At 41.2% G+C, this 20,993-nt stretch overlaps 2 protein-coding genes across 7 annotated transcripts in view; one reads left to right on the forward strand and one right to left on the reverse strand.

Annotated features, from left to right (window-relative positions):
• Positions 1-17,079, reverse strand: part of LOC117290561 (synergin gamma-like) — a 29,416-nt gene extending 12,337 nt beyond the window's left edge. Inside the window, exons 1-12 of one of the 5 annotated variants that reach the window (XM_033772003.1) lie at positions 17,062-17,072; positions 14,922-14,947; positions 13,449-13,490; positions 10,451-10,638; positions 9,219-9,364; positions 8,008-8,246; positions 7,150-7,416; positions 6,614-6,941; positions 5,703-5,925; positions 4,226-4,415; positions 841-1,008; positions 212-352 (exon numbers count right to left, since the gene is read on the reverse strand). In XM_033772003.1, the coding sequence (XP_033627894.1) occupies positions 212-352; positions 841-1,008; positions 4,226-4,415; positions 5,703-5,925; positions 6,614-6,941; positions 7,150-7,416; positions 8,008-8,246; positions 9,219-9,364; positions 10,451-10,638; positions 13,449-13,490; positions 14,922-14,947; positions 17,062-17,072 (1,969 nt within the window). Of the gene's footprint in view, positions 1-211; positions 353-840; positions 1,009-4,225; positions 4,416-5,702; positions 5,926-6,613; positions 6,942-7,149; positions 7,417-8,007; positions 8,247-9,218; positions 9,368-10,450; positions 10,639-13,448; positions 13,494-14,921; positions 14,948-17,061 lie in introns of those variants that run through there. The other 4 variants (XM_033772001.1, XM_033772004.1, XM_033772006.1 and 1 more) reach the window with 4 other exon arrangements.
• Positions 17,080-17,231: 152 nt separating this feature from the next.
• On the forward strand, positions 17,232-19,491 carry LOC117290862 (aspartate beta-hydroxylase domain-containing protein 2-like). Of its 2 annotated transcripts, none has more exons than XM_033772417.1 (3): positions 17,232-17,362; positions 17,514-18,405; positions 19,035-19,491. In XM_033772417.1, exons 2-3 carry the CDS (start codon positions 17,667-17,669, stop codon positions 19,253-19,255), a joined length of 960 nt encoding a protein of 319 aa, XP_033628308.1. In that variant the 5' UTR covers positions 17,232-17,362; positions 17,514-17,666; the 3' UTR covers positions 19,256-19,491. The 2 variants fall into 2 exon arrangements, with proteins under 2 accessions (XP_033628308.1, XP_033628306.1); XM_033772415.1 differs by having other exon boundaries at positions 17,247-17,283; positions 17,477-18,405.
• Positions 19,492-20,993: the final 1,502 nt, after the last annotated feature.

Genomic DNA, 20,993 nt, shown 5'->3' on the forward strand with positions numbered 1-20,993 from the left:
GCATAACGTAATGATCAGGGTTGATCAAGTGTCATAATGATCAGGGGTGATATAGCTTGTAAAAGACAACTACGCCCGCATGTACAAGTGATGCAAAGACAACACAGTACTAAATAAGCACTGAGAGGGTCTAGGAGGTTCACACCAGCGAGGATCAGGAGGTGGTGACAAACTGGGTTGGGAATGCCTTCCCTGCTCAAACAAAACAAACCTGACAGTGAACCCGAGGAGACAGACTCCTGTGAGCGACAGGTAAGCTTATCATAAATGGAGTTTGGGTCCCAGACAAGTGGGGAGCTCCTTTCACTCGAGGAGTCCGCCGGAGAGCCTGAAAAGATATAGCAGTTCTCCTCTGCATTCGGTGGCAGCGGTGGGATAGTAGACAAAGGAAGGGTTTAATGTGAAGAAAGTTAGTAATACCTTACTAAGTATGCAAACAGACTGCATTGGTTAAAATCTGTAGAGTTTGTGGCAAAGAGAACAAATTTGAAGCAATAACCCCAAAATTACTTGATCTGGTGCTTCTGGCTTAGTTGGCAAACTAAATGAACAGCACATGATAGATATCTCAAAATTAAAAAAAAAATTGTTTTTGTTATAATTGGATTTTCCATCGAGTCAATTGTATCTTGAAATACTTGGCCAGCGACAACAAAGTAGAGAGATCTAGGCCACAATTGAAAGATGACAACAATAGAAAGGTAATGGCAACTATCACAAAGGAAAGAGAGTTTTTCTGGTGAATTACAGCACAAGTCATGAGAGATTTTGTTTACATTTACATTTAGCTACAAACAATCTTTTTCTGAAGCCCCACTAGATTGGCTTGTTGATACCTACCTTCTTTGGGAAACTTCAGGCTTGAGTCCATGCCGAGTTGTCGGTCCGTATCGTCATCCTCCAAAGACTTGCGGGTCTTAACGGTGACAGACGAACCCCACTTAGAGCTTGATCCGCTGCTTGGTTTAGAATCGGACGGTTCTAACACATGCTGTGTAATCTTTGTGTCTGAGAGAGGAGGGGGAAATATGGTATAAGAATGAGCTCCAAGAAGGCTCAACTTCATGGCCCATGGTGTATCTCAACATATGCACAATATAACAAACCTGTGAACATTTGAGCTCAATCGGTCTTCGAAGTTGCGAGATAATAATGGAAGAAAAAACACTCTTGTCACACAAAGTTGTGTGCTTTCAGATGCTTAATTTCGAGACCTCAAAATCTCATTCGGAGGTCTCAAAATTAAATTCGTGGAAAATTATACTTCTTTCTCGAAAACTACGTTACTTCAGAGTGAGCCGTTTCTCACAATGTTTTATACTATCAACAGCTCCCCATTACTTGTAACCAAGTAAAGTTTTATGCTAATAATTATTTTGAGTAATTACCAATAGTGTCCAATGCCTTTAATAATTCTGCACTTACAGTGCCCTGTAAAGAACTATATTACGCGAATCACCCATTAAAAGCAAACCTGAGTTTGCCTATGACAAACTCGAGTCTGTACTCACCGTCTTGGGATTGAGCATAGAGTTATATATTATAAGAACTAGAGGGCGCACTGGTGATGCTGCGTGCACAAACGCAACGGGACTGCAAGGAGACACGCGCGCCATTTTGTAAGTTCGTTGTACGCGCGTTGAATACGAAGTACATGTACATGTTGGTGTGTGTGTGTTATGATAATGCTATGCAATGCTGCTTTGTCAACTTAGGAAATGGCCGCACAACGGGCCGCGTATCTAGGCTTGTGCGCCCTCTAGTTCCTCAATACATGTATAACTCTATGGGATTGAGCAGTTTTCAACAGGATCTTTCTTATCTGATCAAAAGTTCATGAGGCCATGTCATGTGTAACTGAGTTCACTGACACAACAAATACCAACAAAGTTTCACAGGTGGTTGTTTGTAATGTGAATATTAGGGCAAACATATTAACATGAAAGCAACTTTGAATCATAACAAATCATGGTATTGAATCTTCAAACAGGAAACAGTGTGACTTTTTTCCCCTACTCTTCAGGGCTATTTGACACCAGCAGTCGGCTTGTGAGTTAAGCTTGGGCGATATCACGATATTATCGAATATCGCGATATTAATTTGGAAACAATTTCGATATCGGATCGCTTTGGTTTTAATCGAAATATCGATATCGATTAAATATCGCAATATCACGATGTATTCCGAGCTGAGACATCTTGCACCCCCATAGGTTTGGAGTAAAACCAGAAGAATAGGTCATTAGAACACCTCTCTTATGCTGACTGTCTCTTGAACAACTTTCACTTGTAGTTTGAAGACTAATGATGTCAAATTTAATTAATCGCGATGATATCGAATATCGCGATATATTGGCGGCGATATATCGTGAATAAAATAAATCGATATCGCCCAAGCTTATTGTGAAGTCAGGATCACTGGCCTTAAGGAAATGGGTACCAGGGTGAATGTGTACAGAGTTTTTAATAGATGTTAAAATTTGCATCGGGGATAAAGAATATTCAATGTTTGGTTTTACCCATATACACCAATGTGTGTTAGCACTGACTACTCAGTACTTTCCCCTTACACCGATGTGTGGTAGCACTGTATACTCAGTACTTTCCCCTTACACCGATGTGTGGTAGCACTGTATACTCAGTACTTTCCCCTTACACCGATGTGTGTTAGCACTGTATACTCAGTACTTTCCCCTTACACCGATGTGTATTAGCACTGTATACTCAGTACTTTCCCCTTACACCGATGTGTGTTAGCACTGTATACTCAGTACTTTCCCCTTACACCGATGTGTGTTAGCACTGTATACTCAGTACTTTCCCCTTACACCGATGTGTGTTAGCACTGTATACTCAGTACTTTCCCCTAACACCGATGTGTGTTAGCACTGCATACTCAGTATTTTCCCCTTACACCGATGTGTGTTAGCACTGTATACTCAGTACTTTCCCCTTACACCGATGTGTGTTAGCACTGTATACTCAGTACTTTCCCCTTACACCGATGTGTGTTAGCACTGTATACTCGGTACTTTCCCCTTACACCGATGTGTGTTAGCACTGTATACTCAGTACTTTCCCCTTACACCGATGTGTATTAGCACTGTATACTCAGTACTTTCCCCTTACACCGATGTGTGTTAGCACTGTATACTCAGTACTTTCCCCTTACACCGATGTGTGTTAGCACTGTATACTCAGTACTTTCCCCTTACACCGATGTGTGTTAGCACTGTATACTCAGTACTTTCCCCTTACACCGATGTGTGTTAGCACTGTATACTCAGTACTTTCCCCTTACACCGATGTGTGGTAGCACTGTATACTCAGTACTTTCCCCTTACACCGATGTGTATTAGCACTGTATACTCAGTACTTTCCCCTTACACCGATGTGTGTTAGCACTGTATACTCAGTACTTTCCCCTTACACCGATGTGTGTTAGCACTGTATACTCAGTACTTTCCCCTTACACCGATGTGTGTTAGCACTGTATACTCAGTACTTTCCCCTTACACCGATGTGTGTAAGCACTGTATACTCAGTACTTTCCCCTTACACCGATGTGTGGTAGCACTGTATACTCAGTACTTTCCCCTTACACCAATGTGTGTAAGCACTGTATACTCAGTACTTTCCCCTTACACCAATGTGTGGTAGCACTGTATACTCAGTACTTTCCCCTTACACCGATGTGTGTTAGCACTGTATACTCAGTACTTTCCCCTTACACCGATGTGTGTTAGCACTGTATACTCAGTACTTTCCCCTTACACCGATGTGTGGTAGCACTGTATACTCAGTACTTTCCCCTTACACCGATGTGTGTTAGCACTGTGTACTCAGTACTTTCCCCTTACACCGATGTGTGTTAGCACTGTATACTCAGTACTTTCCCCTTACACCGATGTGTGTTAGCACTGTATACTCAGTACTTTCCCCTTACACCAATGTGTGTTAGCACCGACTACTCAGTACTTTCCCCGAGTTCTAAAAAAAAAAAGAAATTACAGGCATATCACTCAGGTGGGATTCGGGAACATTAATTTTGGTTTTACTCATAAACACGGATGTGTGTAAGCACTGAATACTCGGTACTTTCCCCGAGTTCTGTGAAAACAAAAATCACAGGCATATTACTCGGCTTAAATACTTCCTGAAACTCAAGAAGTTATGGATTCTCTATCGGACAACCTTTAGGCTAACATTCATAAAAAAAACTTACTTGGTTTTGTCTTAGGTGCCTCTTGAAATGGAATAAATTCATCTGGCCCCTTCATGGCCCCCTTCTCAGTAGCAGGCTTGGCAATAGACTGTGGGATGGTCTGGGGCCCTGACTGCCCCTTGGGAGTTAGTACTGGTAATGGTGCTTCCCTGCAATGGTGCAGTGCTTCGACGGATGGCTGTTGTCCATTCTGAGAGGATCAAGAAAATTTTTTCTTCATTCTTAGGGTGCGTTCGATTAGCTTCCCTCGGTCGACCCTGCAGTGCTCACTCGGGTGAGAACGTGACAAGAGCTAAATCGATCGATCACTCTCCCTATCGTGGTGACATCATTCACCTCTAGTCTGATAGTTCATTCTTAGGGTGCGTTCGATTAGCTTCCCTCGGTCGACCCTGCAGTGCTCACTCGGGTGAGAACGTGACAAGAGCTAAATTGATCGATCACTCTCCCTATCGTGGTGACATCATTCACCTCGGGCCAGCCCCAAGTGGCCCACTCCAAAAGCAGGGCACTTGGGGCTGACCCAGGTGGGCCCCTGGAATGACGTCATTCTATTCGAACGCACACGGGGCAGACCGGGGTCGATCCAGGGAAGCCAATTTAAGGCACCCATATAAACTGAAACACACTCTCTACTGAAATCAGAAAATAAAGCGCCAGTGTGCATGTCAAAATTCAGTTAGACCCTTAAAAGGACAGGTATACATTTGGTAATCACTTTTAAATTTAATGGTAATAAAAACTATTGGTTAGAAGCCTACAGCTGCTTCAGATAGTCTAAGGTGTTTTTTCTCAAATTCAAGTGCTGTATTAAATGACTGTCTACTCTCATGTTTATGGCCGAGCGGTTAAGAGCACCAAATTCAAACTCTGGTGTTTCTGAAAAGCAGAGTGTGGGTTCAAATCCCCAGCCGTGACACTTGTGTCCTAAAGCAAGACACTTATCCATTGCTTTGTCCTTCGGATGGGTTGTTAAGCCGCTGGTCCCATGTGTTGTGTAACGCATGTAAAAGAACCCAGTACACTTATCGAAAAGAGAAGGAGTTGGCCCGGTGTTCCTGGCTGTGGCTGCTGAATGCGTCGTAGCACCTTGTAAACCCTTATAAGGTGACATTTGGGTCTCAGAATTCATCACTTCAATAACCTGTCTTTCTGAAAGTTTGCATATACTAAGCGCCTTGAGTACCCTGTTAGGAAGATGTGTGTGTATGTAAGACTTCGATATTATTATAATTATTAAGGCATTTGGAGAAACATTTGACTTTGAAGTAATGTGTTTAAAAATCACTGGACTGCTTAAACCATTGGGCAAAGGCCCGTGACAAATTTGAAATGACCGCCTGGTGTCACCAGTCTGCACGCGAGTAACCGCGTTCTTAATCTATCTATGGTCCTTAAGTGACAAACTGGAAACGAACGCGTGCTGTCACGAGTCTGCACGCAGGCGCCATGCTCCCCCTAGGTATATTATTATTACCTGAGTAAGAGCTATCATCCCAAGGGCAAAGTAGAGCTCCAGCCTGGTGAGCTGGCCAGGTATGGTCTGGTTAGCGAGAGTCCAGATGTGCCCCAGGACGGGCTTGTCCAAGCCGGACAGCATGAGGATTGGGTACAGGAGGTTGGTCTCAACGACGTTGTCCCTGATGGATGCTTCCAGGACCTGATGGTAGACGATCGGAAGGCTGGCCTCATTCATGCACCTTTTGACGGAATCAATGAAAAGTATCAATTATTACGAACCACAAGGGAAACCGACTGGGTAAATTTTTTTAATTGATTTGGGTTTGACTAGAGTGGGACTCAAAACCAATGACTTCAGGAGTACCGGCATGTTATTCCGAAGGTTCGAGTCCCACTTCTTGCTAATTTGTGTTGCCTTGGTTCATCCCCAAGTCAATAGTATTTCTTGAGTGGTACTTCCCTTTCCTGATAATATGAATATCATGGGTCGTACAACTGAAGACACTTTTTGAGTATGATAATAAGTGCTTCCAAAAGTAACTATAAATAAAAATATGAATAGTTAACTTGCGGGTACAACCATGAGTAAAATCTATTTCTCTTTCTCCTGAAGACGAGCAGAGTGTAGTTGTTTGAAACGTCAAGACCAAGTTGGCTCTTTTCAGAGCCACCACTCCTTCAAAAGAGATTAATTTTACTCATGGTTGAACTCGCAAGTTTACTATTCATATTTATATTGATAGTTACTCTTATTCTCCACACCATGCAAAGCTTCGAACACCATTTACAACATAGATTTTACGACCTTGGCACTGAAAGAGTTAAGGAGCTACAAAAAGAAAACATTGAAGATGAAATTTACTCAGGGGTGCTGAAGGTAGAAACTTATTTTCCTCTTAAAACACTTTTCTGAATATCATCACTCACCATGCTGGAATGGCTTTTCCATCTCCACCCTGTGAGCCAACAATGGAGCTGCCCGCACCCAATGCCTGCCCACAATCAGACTGGCCTCCTCCACTCTGCTCTGGGTGTGCGTCTGGCGCCGCAAACATCGTGTTGAAGTTCTCGGCGCTGGACCACTGTCTGGCTTTGTGGTGAGCATTAAATGTCTGCTGTCGTTGGGACTGGGAGGTGGGAGTCGCAGCAGCAGGTTGGGACTCCCGGAGGGGTTTCCGTTGATGAAAGGCGTTTGGGGCCTTGCTGGAAGCTTTCAGGTCAGTCGAGTCAAGCAACATAGTCTCAAGGGAGCGCACTGAAAATGACAGTCACAAAACTCACTTAACGCTGGTGGAGGTGTTATTAAGTACCAGTTTCAAGAGCACAGGCAAGGAGGCTTTATACGACCTAAATTTACCCTTCTTACACCATTTGTTTTATTGATAATTTGATCATATGCACACTTCAATTAATCCTCAGTTATTTTATTATTATTAGTTTTGTATTCGTAACAAAATAAATACCTTTCTTCCCTTCTTTGCGTGGCATCCTCACACCCGGGTCAACCTCTTGCAATCTGCCGTTTCCCTCCCCTGCCGGTCCTTGTAGGAAATCTCCAAATCCTTCATCCTGGGATGGAGGTTGTTGCGGAGATGGCTGACCAACGTGGGAGGCCAGGTGGCCCTGAGGTAGGATGGGGTCAGCGGTGGGTGTCTGAGGGGTGTTCAGTGGGGGTGTTGGGCCCTGGAGGAAGTCTCCAAATCCATCATCTTCCATACCAGGAGCAGGAGCTTGTCAAAAAGGAAACATTTATAAGATGTTATGGAAGTGTCGTGGCAGAGCGGTTAAGAGCACCGAACTCAACCTCTGGTGTTTCTGATCAGCAGAGTGTGGGTTCGAATCCCCAGCTGTGACACTTGACCATTACTTCGTCCTTCGGATGGGACGTAAAGCCGTTGGTCCCATGTGTTGTGTAACGCATGTAAAAGAACCCAGTGCACTTATCGAAAAGAGAAGGGTTTCGCCCCAGTGTTCCTGGCTGTGGATGCTAAATGCGCCGTAGCACCATGTAAACCCTTATAAGGTGAGAGGGTGAGTGATCAATTGATTGTATGTAGCTCTTGTCAGGGTTAATCCACGTGAGCACCGTGGGGTCGACACAGGGAAGCTAATCCAATGCATCCTATGTTTTTTTTATTTTACATGTAACTCATGCAATCTTTTTAACAATGTTAGAAATCCATGTAGACACTGTCTGTTGTGCCAAAAACTTGCCCCGTTTTGACCAAAAGGCAGGGGAATGATTTATCACTGTCAAGCATCCAATGACTATCCACACTGGACAGCCACCACTCCAATATTAAATTACAACAATTGAATACCTGGTTTGGTCTGCTGTGGTTTAGCTTGTGCTGTCGTAGCTCCCTTCCCAGCACCTCTTGCCCCGCCTCCTCCTTTAACAAACATGTCATCGAGGTTTATGTTAAGGGCGTCGACCGAAGCCGCTTTGTTGCCCACTCGACCAAACTGTTTCAACTTGCGCTGCTGCTCCTGGAAGTACCTCTCTTTCTTAATCTGCTCCTCCATCCGCTTCTGCTGCTCTAGAAGCTGCCTCTGTTGACTACAGAGGGCATTAAAGGGAAGGTTCACGTTTGGTAATCACTCTTAAAATCAATGGCAATAAAAACAATTGGATAGAAGCCTAGTGCCTAGTTTCGATAATAACAGGCATTTTAAGTAACATGTCACGTCGAAGTAATGTGTGTTATAAAAAGATTTAAGATTTTACGCTCTATAGTTTCAATCTAAAAAGTGTTTCTGTTCGTAATGTTTCTCAGATTGTGTATTCCTATCAGGGAATTTTTCCGCCTGTGTGGACAGCAATCTAATAAAATGCGACCACATACTGACATATTGAAATGAAATATTTTCACAAGTTAAGTTTTATCTACATCTATAGAGTATTAAAACATGGAACGGTTCCAAAACCCAAAGGTATAATTTGCCTTTAAAGGCAGTGGACACTATTGGTAATTACTCAAAATAATTATGATCATAAAACCTTTCTTGATTACGAGTAATGGGGAGAGGTTGACAGTATAGAACAATGTGAGAAATGGCTTCCTCTGGAGTGACGAAGTTTTCGAGAAAGAAATAATTTTCAACGAACTTGATTTTTGAGACCTCGGATTTAGAATTTGAGGTCTTGAAATAAAGCACCTGAAAGCACACAACATTGTGTGACAAGGGTGTTTTATTCTTTCATTATTATCTTGCAACTTCGACGACTAATTGAGTCAAATTTCCGAAGGTTTGTTATTTTATGCATATGTTGAGATACACCAAGTGAGAAGACTGGTCTTTGACAATTACCAATAGTGTCCAGTGTCTTGTTACATTTATTGTCTGTGAAATTTTACGGAGTTGAAATTTACATTTTGTTATTTTTTTAATTCACCCTTGTTGGCCTGATTAGTCTCGTGGCCTGTTTTGTCTATTAAATGGCTTGTTGTATCCATGATAATATATCCGACAAACAACTCATTAAGCTTATATCGCATCACAAATAAAGAAATGAGAAGAGCACTCCTACCCTTGATGCTGGGATAAAGATTGCTGCATGTGAGCCGGTAACTGTTGTGGTTGACCTACTAGTTGCTGATGTTGCTGCTGCTGCTGCTGTTGCTGTTGCTGCTGCTGCTGTTGATAGCTCATTTGCTGCTGCATGCTTAGACCAGCCTGCTAACAAGAGAAATATTTTAGATTAAAAAACACAGTAATTTTTGTACATAGTTTCAGCTTGACCAGTTTTGAGAAAAAGGTGAAAATCACAGAGCTCCCATGAACAAATATTTCAGATTTAAAAAACACAGTAATTTTTGTACATAGTTTCTGCTTGACTAGTTTTTAGAAAAACGTGAAAATCACAGAGCTCCCATGAACATTGAGCAGGGGGGACAGTAGACTTATTGACTCAAGTCCAAATCCCGTGCCATCCCCAGGAAACTACTGTTTTGTGATGCTCTGCATTCCAAAACCTGTTCCGCATGCGGGACAGGGACTTGACGATGTCGCAGTCGCCTGGTATGTAAATGTATTCACTTATGAATATGTAACATTGTTACGTGATACGTTTTGACCAATCAACCCAAAAAGAAGACTAGTTCATTTGTCACTTGTGGGTTAAGTACTTAGTTGATGATTGAAATACATTTTTTAATAACCAATTAATTATAAAAAAGAAAGCACTAAATGTTCATTTGAATTTAAGTAATACTTTGTAACATACATGTACATTGGGGTCGGTTTAGTTTGCAAAATTTGAATTTTGGGAAGTGCAATAAAACGACTTATGACGCCGACACCCCCTTGCCTGCTAATGAGTTTACCCGCCCCACGTGCGTGCCGCGTAGTATAGATGCGTGCCTTACAACGTCTTCGACTGTGATGTCACAGAGTATAATGAATATCTTACCGGCAGGGCAGCGCTTCTACGATCCCATTGGTTTTGTACATCTCCCCATTGTGCAGAGTAAGAAACGACCTCGTCAAGTCCCATTCTCGGGACCACATTTTGACGGCGAGCGCACACTGTACTGTATGCAACGGGTTGTTTCATAGTAAGTTGAGGTTAGCTTAGGGACCTCTCACACGAGAATGGGACTTAAATCAAGTCTGGGGGACAGGGGAGAGAATGTTTATAGTCACATGTTTATAGCGAATGGGTGGCCCAAGCATTTTGGTTGGGATAGTAGGTTCTTTCCTTTGAACCTGTACATAGGAGGGGTCAATGAGAATTGACGACGAGGTTAGGGACTAGACTACCTGCGCAGGCATCTGACCACTGTACATCTGTGGCGGGAACGCCCCCTGCTGGGGCAACATGCCCTGCTGCATGATGGGATAGCGTTGCGGTGCTGCAGCTCCAGGGAAGGGCGCCCTCTGCTGTATGAACTGTGCACTGCCCGGCCGGGGTAGTTGCTGTTGTCCGGGCGGTCCCATACTCATATTACCTTGGAGAGATCAATCAGGGTTGAATATCAATATCATAAGTTATTCAAGCTGTGGAATGCTTTGTATGTACGTTCATGTAGAAATAACACTTTTGGTGAAATACATGTACATGTATATGGTAGGGCGTCATGGCTGAGGGGTTTAGAGCATCAAACTCAAGTTCTGGTGGTAAAGTCATCGGAGTTTGGGTTTGAATCCTGGTCATGACACTTGTGTCCTTGAGCAAGATCTTTTACATTAATTGCTTCTCTTCACCCAGAGGTATGTAGGTGTGTATTTGAATGCTGCCCTCAAGGCAATGATCAGGGGCATGGAGGCAATAGACCCTATTCACACCGTGCAGCGCACATACACAGGCGTCTCATGTCCGCCATTTTGTGCATCAAAACGTGCACAAACGAAATGGACTCCCCCAAAAGGCAAAAAATGCATTGTTTTGAGATGCGTAAACATGTGCACAAAAATTTTGTGCACGTTTTGTTACACAAAATGGCAGACAGGAGCTAGCGTGTATATGCGAGTATAGCGTGTAAATAGGGTCTATTGCCTCTGTGAAGTATCAGGCCTGCAAATGATTATTACCAAATGGAGGCAAGAAAGAACTACAGTCTGGATCCCCTGTAATACTACATATGATTGCTCAAGCAATGTATCAGGGAACATGACTATGTATGTACATGTATGGTGATTGCATGATAAAGATTTAAAAGCCATTTCAATGACACTGTATGGTTGACTCGACCTCAGGCCAAAAAGAATAAGCAATGCAAAGTATCCCAACAATCAGGCCCAATAACACAAAGTATTACATCTTGTTTTGCATAAATTTCAGTATGAGGTCACAGGCCACATGTTTGTAAACGAAGATACATGTAGTCACTAACACTGCAACAGAATCTAACTCATGCAAAACTCAACAGAAGTATAACAAAATTTAAAAAACATTTACTTGGCATTTGTTAGTGTCACATCTTCATAAAATGAGGCAGCCTAACAAAATATTATCAAGCCATGAATCTAATTCAAAACAAAATATAATTCACAACAAATTAAACACAAAACCAACCACATACAGCCTGTACATGTTCATGTAGATGTAAAAGTATGACCATTAATGAAATCAGACAGGCCTGGAATTTCATCTTTGAGAGGGCGAGGCCGTTTATCTTTGAAAGGGCACGGCCATTTCATTTTGCACAAAGCGCACTCCAATTGGGAAATCATAAAGTGTATTGAATAGTTTTGGAGGCAATGGCCTCCAGGGCGACCTTCTAATTGCTACGCACTACTTGAATAACACCTTTGTTGTGCGTCTAAACGCGTATATCAATGAAGCATGCAGCGCTCCGGGTTTTATTTTTATGGCAAACATATGCACACGCTCACAGACGCCATGTTGTAGGGCAGGTATTTGAATGATGACGTCATACTCGATACGGTCTATTCACTCAATACATGTAATTCTGATTCCCAAAATGGTGCGGCTGTGATTTATCACGAATGATGACGTCAGATGATTTGGCTGAATAAATGAGATGCATTATGGCTTTTAAAGGCACTGTACACGTTTGGTTATTACTCAAAATGTATAAAAGCATAAAACCTTACTTGGTAACAAGCAACAGAGACCTGTTGAGAGAAACAACTCCCTTCGAAGTAACGTAGTTTTTGAGAAAGAATTCATTTCTCACTAAAATAATAAAAGACCTCTGGCCAGACCACTTTTATTCCTATCTGAAAGCACAATATTTTGTCGGCAAGGGAGTTTTTTCTTTCATCATTTTCTTGCAACTTCAATGACCAATTGAGTCAAAATTTTCATAGGCTTGTTATTTTATGCATACATTATGTTTGGATATGTACCCCAATTGTGAGAATACTGGTCTTTGACAATTACCAAACGTTTTCAGTGTCTTTAACTCTAAATGCACTGATAAACAGTGACGCCGGTCATGACAGCAAAGGGCTAAACAAACAAAAAATTATGTTTCCTGTTACCCGACCGCGAATTTTGTGACGTCAGCATTCGCTTCACATTCAAAAACAAACAAAACAAAACAAAACAAAACAACTAGTTTGGGTTGGCATCATAGAGCTATATATATTGACTAGAGCGCTTACACCCCGTTATACACGCGCCAAGGTTTTGAAGCCGTGTGGGCGCATCCATGTTTATGTACAAACCAATATAAAAGCTTGAAATTTTGTACGGCAATTGTACGGCTATTTGCATGATAGTGCGTTTGTTCTTTTTTATGTGCCATCGAAGCAAAAATGCAGTAAATGTGAACGCACAATCTGCTGATCAGCGCACAAACTGCGAGCGCCATGTGCGTCATGATTAAATGGCGCGTTTACTTTTTTTTAGTACGGCAATCAAGTCGAAGTTACGGTTTACGTAGCGCGGACGTACGCGAGTGGACAGTTGCGTACGTAAGCGCACACGCCGAATGTAAAATAATCGCAGCAATGTGTGTTCTCTTAAAATTAAAAATTCACGCAACACATCAAACATGTCTGCGCACAGGGTGGCTTCAAAACGCAGAGCAAGTTAGCGCTCTAGTCAATATATATAGCTCTATGGTTGGCATGTAACAGAAAACATAACTTTTTTTCTAAAGCGCTCAAGAGGCTTGGTTGATGCACACCTGATGCCAAAATCAAATGAGTAAATGAGACACAAAAAAAGAGACAAAAATAAACTTAAGACACTGAAAAGAGGAATGAGGGGATATGGAAAGCACTCAAGATGATGTACACAAGCTGATACTGCATCCTTGATTTATCTACTGATTGTTGCTATGGTTACCTGGCATATACATCTGCTGATGATATGGCAGCATCCCAAAGCCTACTGACAGGGAACCCCGGAGATAGGGGGGGGGAGGGTGTCAGAGTTTGGAGAAGAGAAGAGAAGAAAGAAATAGAAGTGATCTTTGTTAGATTTAGGCTTGCATAATTAGGATTAAGTCAAGGTGGTTTCTTTGCACAAAACTGGATAGGTTGTTAAAAACGTGGTTTCCTTTTTAATTAAAGCCATATTTTGCCTTTAAGCGCAAGGTAAAAGTATTGGTCAGAGCTTTACTGACTTTTCAAAAGCCTTATCAAAATATTACTCAAAGACACTGAAGCTTGGTTCATACTTCCTGCGAATACAAATGCGAAGCCAATTTGACTTGAATTTGACATCACAGCCCTGTTTTTGCACCAAATATTTCGCAAAAGTTGAGTACAGCTCAACTTTTTATTTGTTGCGAAAATGTGATGTCAACATCCGTATCGCATTTGCGTTCGCAGGAAGTATGAGCCTGGCTTAAAAGGTCATTGTACTTTGTCCTAACAAAAACACAATGTCCACAGATTTACGTTAAACTTACACAGTTTGAAGATTATGATAGTAGAAAGCTTCCCTTGAAATTTTACTTAATACTGAGGTGCTGTAGTTTTTGAGAAATAAGTAAAACAAATAATTTTGATTTTACAGGGAATAGAAGCACTAGGCAACCACAGAGAGACTGTTTGTTTGAGTAGGGAGAAACTCTGGATTAGACGCCTCCAGACCATTCAACCCCATGGTCTGAACATCCAAGAAGGAAACGACTAGTAAACCTTTTGTTTTGCCGTCTCCTTTTTCACCATAGCCTTTTAGCCTGGGCCTCATTCACCAATTAATTACTTTTTTACCCCACCTCCCCACCCTTGATGTTGTCCTTTGTGTTTCCATCTTCTTGCTTGTGGTCAAGCCAGTCCCTTCCCTTCACCCCCCCCTTTTTTTGTCCCCCTATTCATTGTTTACCCCTTGCTTTTTTCTGTATGCTTTCTAGCTAACCCCATTCATGTATTTACACTTCACTGCTTCTGTTTCACTTAGTTACCTGTTCATGTTTGTTGTGTTGTCATTTAGCCTTCGAGAAAGACTCTGCTAGGGTCGAAACGTCAGGCCATTAACTATTTTTTTTAAATAAGTTTGCTCAGTTTTAGCATGTACAAACGTATTAAACCACTTATTCTACATCTATGGTTATGTCATAACATCATAACTGGTTAATGGGATTTTTCATGCTAAAATAATTTTCGTCTTCCTGAGACGAAAATTATGTTGTGACTTGTGTCACTCATTTTTCAAAAACTACAGAACCTCAGTTAGTAATATTTGGAGGGAAGCTTTCCACCATGTCCACTATCATTATCTTCAAACCCTGTAAGTTTAATGTAAATCTGTGGACATTTTGAAAAAGTACCCGAATTCTTTAATTAATTTATTGATTAGTTAACTTCTTACCTGCACTTGGTTGACCATTAGGATTCCTAGGATGGTAAATGAAAGACCACATTTTAAAAACTTTTAATGCATCATAATATTTGTTTCTTCTTTTTATATCAAATTTATTTTAAATACCAAGTCAGACACTATGATCCAAGTTTTAGGAGAATTGCACAATGTGTGTTGGAATGGTGGCATTTCTACCACTTGGTCAACCACTGGGGTTTAAATTTCACAGAGGTTTTCCACAGCACTGGAGACAAATAGACCAAAGTGAAGGATTTATTTTTTGTGTGGGAAAAAAATAACTGCCCATTTCTTTCACCAGGCTGACATAAAAAGATTTAAAGTTAATTCAGCTAAACCTCTGCTATATGAAAGGTTTGCGGTAACACCATGTAATGATAATCTCTAAATGAGTTGGGGTGGTTCTTAAAAGAATCGTTGGTTTCAACTGAACAATTCGATCAGTATGCTCTGATTGTCTTCTGGTCGACTTCTGATGTCTTCTGGAGAAAGCTTTCTCCAGAAGACGATCAGAGCATACTGATTGAAAATCGATTCGAAACCAATGGTTCTTTTTAGAACCACCCCAACTCGTTTAGAGATAATCATTACATGGTGTTACTGCAAACCTTTCCATATCGTTTTCCGATGGGTTGTGAAGCCACAGGTCCCTTGCGTTGTGTGCTGTGTAATTGCTTATTAAAGACAGTGGACACTATCAAGCTTGGACACTATTGATAATTGCTCAAAACAATTATTAGCATAAAACCTTACTTGTGAGAAACGGCTGAAGTAATGTAGTTTTTGAGAAAGAATTAATTTTCCATGGAAAAAAACTTTCTGCTCGGTACTCACTGTAGTTTTTATGTCAATCGGACGTTTTTTGACTTCTCAATATGCCCAACGCTTTTTTTTTTCACCAAGCGGGTACCAGCCAATTGGATTAACGAACTGCCGAGCCGCAGCCGAGTCGGACCAAACCATTATGTAAAAGGGGTGTTACAAGGCAGTGCAAGCTATATGCATGAACGGCGTGTATTGTAACCGGACAGCGCCCACGCACTGCCTGCCGCATAACCTTGTAACACCCCTTGTACAGAATGATTTAGTCCAACTCGGCTAGGGCTTTGCCTGCACAGCGTCAATCTAGTAGGCTGGTGCCAGCGTGTACAGCACTTTGTGACCCAAAAAATAAAGCGTTCAGTATATCTTATTGAGAAGTTAAAAAACGTGCGTCGCGACAGAAAAACAACAGTGTCAGTGAGTACTGAGCAGAAAATTTCCCGGTTATAGTTTTAGAAGATGTTTTTTAATTTCACCCGACAAAAAGGCAATGCAAGCATAATAATGAATGTATATTGATAGTTGCGATAACGTAACCCTCCTCCGGCAGGAGATGGAGATGGCTCACGGGGGAGCCTTTATATTGTTTTTAGAAGTAGACACTGCCAGTGTCACAGTGACAGTAGTTAGTGACACATTCAGTGACACACACACAGCGGTCCTACTACTTGCTGTCAACTCGCCGACTTGCCGTCAAATCATTTTCGTGCCGTCAACTCATTAAATTTACTTGAAAAATTTATAAACGGGGCACGGAAGTGTTAAGTCTGGGCTAAACTACATATTTCTCATGGTTTTCGGTACAAATTCATTCATAAAAACGACTTTGTGTTGATGAAAAAAGTACCAATCATTGACATCTCGGGCCAAGATTAATCCATATGAAAAAGCAAGATGGCGGCCGACGGTTTTGCTGCTTCGAGATAATTTTTTCACAAGAAAAAAAACTCAATTTTTATTCCGAAATACGACCTAAAACTTACGCAAGTTCTCTTTTAGCTGATACGTCACCGTTCTATGCTTCTTTTGTGGATTTTAAATGTATATTGGAGGAGTTGACTGCGAGTTGACGGCAAGTAGTTAGTAGGACCCACACACAGTCATCCGTCCATTCAATATTGCAATTGCATGGAGAGGAATATAGTGACGTTAGAAAGTCTTTTTTGGTACATACATATCAATCATAAACCACTTCTGCTAAATTCTACACATTCCATATTTACAGCAAATAATTGTTTTTCATAAAATTTACAGAAATACGTGAAGTATACAGACGAAAAATACAGCAATATGGAGAAAATCTACTCACCGAAATGCCATTTCTTTACATTATTCTCCCATAATAATGTTCCAGACGTCTCTCGGTATTTTCGCATAGGATTTGTGCGCAAAATTCACTCCTCTCAAACTGGGTAACCTTACTATTTTTCTCAAACGCCCTGGGCGATGACTGACAAGAGAGGGCGCGCGTCATAAACATTGGTAGAAGTCCATCTGAAATTGAAGTCTGCAAAGTTTTGTGTTTTAGTTTGTAAAAACCTACTGTTTACAGAGAATTATTGCGTTAAAAATGACACAGAATGTTCAATGGTTTACTTGGAAAAGTTTCCGTATGGCGCCACCACTTTTTCATTCGATATGAGATATCCCTTTCTGTAAATATGAGTGAAAAAGTGGTGGCGCCATACGGAAAGTTATCCGTTTACTTACTTTCTGGACTTAAGTTGGACAACTGTCCACTTTCCAATCTGCTATCATCAGACTCCCTCCAATTTGTTGAATTGGACAACTGCAAAGTGCAACTGTGAGTGTGACTTTACTGGAGGGGTCAGCCATTGTAAAAGTTAACTGTAGACATAGTTTGGTAGGCAACTGTTAGTGAGTCGCTGAAAGGACCCTTGATTGCCGGTGAAAATGGAATTTGAAATGCTTCAACACCCACTGTTACTGTTTCTTACTATCGGATCTGGTATTATAATTACGATGATTATATTTTGTTTTCAACGGAAGGAGACACAAACAAAATCTGATAACAACAGTTTGTATTATGATAAATTCTCTAAATGCACTTCACCTGGCTGTGTAAGATGCAATAACTATGAACTATTGAAAACTGATCTGTCGGAAAGATTTTTGGTGTATGAGAAGGAGATAAGCAAAGATGGTGGTTGTAAAGGAATGGAATTAAAACGTGTACAAACTTCGATTGAGAACAGCGCAGAGGTGGACCAAGAACCAAGTCGATTGACCTCTTTACAGAAACCAAATGTTTTTACACTCGAAGGACTGGATGCCAGTCCATGGTGTGATGACAAATTTTTATCCGAAATATCAGCTTTGGAAGGTGCCGTTCAGATTGTCAAACGGGAATACGAAGAAATGCTCAACGAACAAAACATTGCGGAAGATTTCCGAGGATGGGTCGAGAATGACGTACCAGACGGAATGTGGAGCGTATTTCATTTGTTTAACCAGGGACGTAAGATCGAGGAGAATTGTGCAAGATGCCCGAAGACAGTCGCAATTCTTGAAGAGATGGAATCGTTCATGAGTGGTTGTGTCTTTGGAAACGCAACTTTTTCCGTTCTGGAGGCAGGCACTCACATCACAGAGCACTACGGACCGTGCAACTTAAGGATCAGATGTCATCTTGGTGAGAGCTCTATTATAATGGGTGGATAACAGTTGGATTCCCTGAAAAGACCAATGTCAAAAGAGAGCCAAGAACTCCTAGAACTATGAGGTTCATTCCACAGCTGTCTCGTGGTGACGATAGCGGAACGAACCTCATAGTTCTTGGAGTAATCTTGCTCTAGCTTTAGGTTACAGACTACATGGGATAGGCCCCAAGTCTGTCCTTGGTCAATTGCCAAAATTTACAACAGAATTACCTTCAATTGAATCAGAGCTGCTGTTCACCCACACCTATTAAAGGGGTAATGTCCTCATGATCAAAGCAGGCCTATTGATGTACAGTACTATGGAATTTGAACATATAGTTACTGCATGTGCTCTCATAGATTTGATATTAAAGGAGGATGCGCGTGCAGAAACTGGGTGCGAGTTCATTCCTACCTCCATGATTCCACACAGCTACTGGCACAGAGCCCCTTTAAATGGGTACCAAGTTGCCCCTCCCCCCCCCCCCAACATGATTCAGACCTCGGTCGACTATAGGAAGCCAATTGATGCTCTCCTTGAGATGTAAATCCTTGAAATTCAAGAGTGATGCTTATAACTGTGTACATTTTTTCTTCTTTATCTGATCACACACATCTACAGGTCTTCATATTCCTCGAGATTGCTGTACACTCACCGTAGCCCATCAGAGAAGGCACTGGAGGGAAGGGAAATGCCTCCTGTTCGACGACTCGTTCCTCCATGAAGCGAGACACGCTGGATCCCAAGCCCAAGGACCCCGGGTCGTGTTGCTGCTTGACTTCTGGCACCCAGATATCACAAGTACCGAGAGGGATGCCTTGGGCCATTTGTTCCATTTGTAGGGACGGCGGAAATTAACTGTGGAGCAGTTTTGGATTTGTCAGACTGCAAACCCTCAAGCGTCTCCAACAATGCACAGACACCCGGCTAAATCTAACAATCTCTGAATCTAAAACATTGTAATCAAATCAAATTTCCTTGATTTGTGTAACTAATAATCATAGACTTTAAAGACACTGGACACTATTGGTAATTGTCAAAGACCAGTCTTCTCACTTGGTGTATCTTAACATAAGCAAAAAATAACAAATCTGTGAAAATTTGAGCTCAATTGGTGGTCGAAGTTGTTAGATAATAATGAAAGAAAAAACACCTTGTCACAGATAAATGCCTCTTCAAATGAACGCGGAAAATTACTTCTTTCTCTCGAAAAGTACGATACTTCAGAGGGAGCCGTTTCTCACAATGTTTTATACTATCAACAGCTCCCCATTACTCGTTATATCAAGTAAGGTTTTATGCTAATAATTATTTTGAGTAATTACCAATTGTGTCCACTGCCTGTAAACCAATGTTTGTATGGGAGAGATTGGCTTTTGTCAGCGTAGTGTTTATTTGATAATTTGCTTGAAGATATATTTGTTGTCACACACTCACTCATGGAGTACGGGGGGAAAAAAAGATCACGTGCGTGCCAAACCCAACTAAGCCTTTCGACCCTCATTGTCTACGGGTTCACTATCCGTATTCCATGAGCGCATGTGTGAAATAGACCATATTGAATGTAACGTCACCTTTCAAATGTCGGACCTACAACATGGTGTCTGTGTGAGTGTGCAGGCGTGTGCGTGTGCATGCACCGCAGAAATCAAACCGGGAATGATGCGTGCTTCATTGATGTAAGCGTTTGGACGCACATATGGTTTACCCTACAAAATGGCGAATTTCATAGCAACAAACGACAAAGGGGTTATTCAATACGGTCCATAAGCAATAGTGCAAACCCATTCCTACCATTTACATACGTACCAATAGTCCTTACGGAACAACCCTGCCCACTTCACACGTAATCAAGGATACAAGTTCAAGTTTCCTTCCAAGCGAAACTGACTTTTAATTACACTGAGTAAAAAGTACAAATGGCATAACATAATTTACAGTACACTACAGATGTTTATAAATCTATACAAATACAAAACAACATCAGTGACATTTTGAGGCAGATTTAGATTTCACCATAGACACTACTTTGATATAAAATCTTCATTTATGATGAATAAAGTACCACTGAGTCCTGTTATTTGACTTTTTCTTGATTTATTTTAGTTCCAGGTATAGTCCCCCCAGATTTCAGGATTTTTCTTGACTCCCAAAATGGTACAAGCAAGATTCATCAAAGGAACCAGACAGACTCGCTGAGTTCTGTGATTTATAAGAATTTTTTGTGATGTTTATGTTTCCCCTGATTTAAGTTTTTTTTTTTTACTGACTCCCAAAATGGCAAGATTTATCATCGGTGAGGATGTTCTAGACTCACTTCACTGTCACTGATATATCCAGCACTACTTTAAGTTCTATAATTTTATGAAAATACTATAAACACTAAAATATAACTTTCTAAAATCTCCATAAAGTTCTAGTTAATACACGTTACTCAGTTATCTTTATCTAACCAAATTGGATACCTTTGAAACACTCATTTTTGCATAATTTTGTAATAAAACATTGATAGATAGTATTAATTGAGACAGAGAAATTGCACCATTATTATAACATATTAATGGAATATTACATCATTTT

This window comes from Asterias rubens, chromosome 5 (genome assembly GCF_902459465.1).
Source record: "Asterias rubens chromosome 5, eAstRub1.3, whole genome shotgun sequence".
In the NCBI taxonomy this organism is placed as follows: domain Eukaryota; kingdom Metazoa; phylum Echinodermata; class Asteroidea; order Forcipulatida; family Asteriidae; genus Asterias; species Asterias rubens.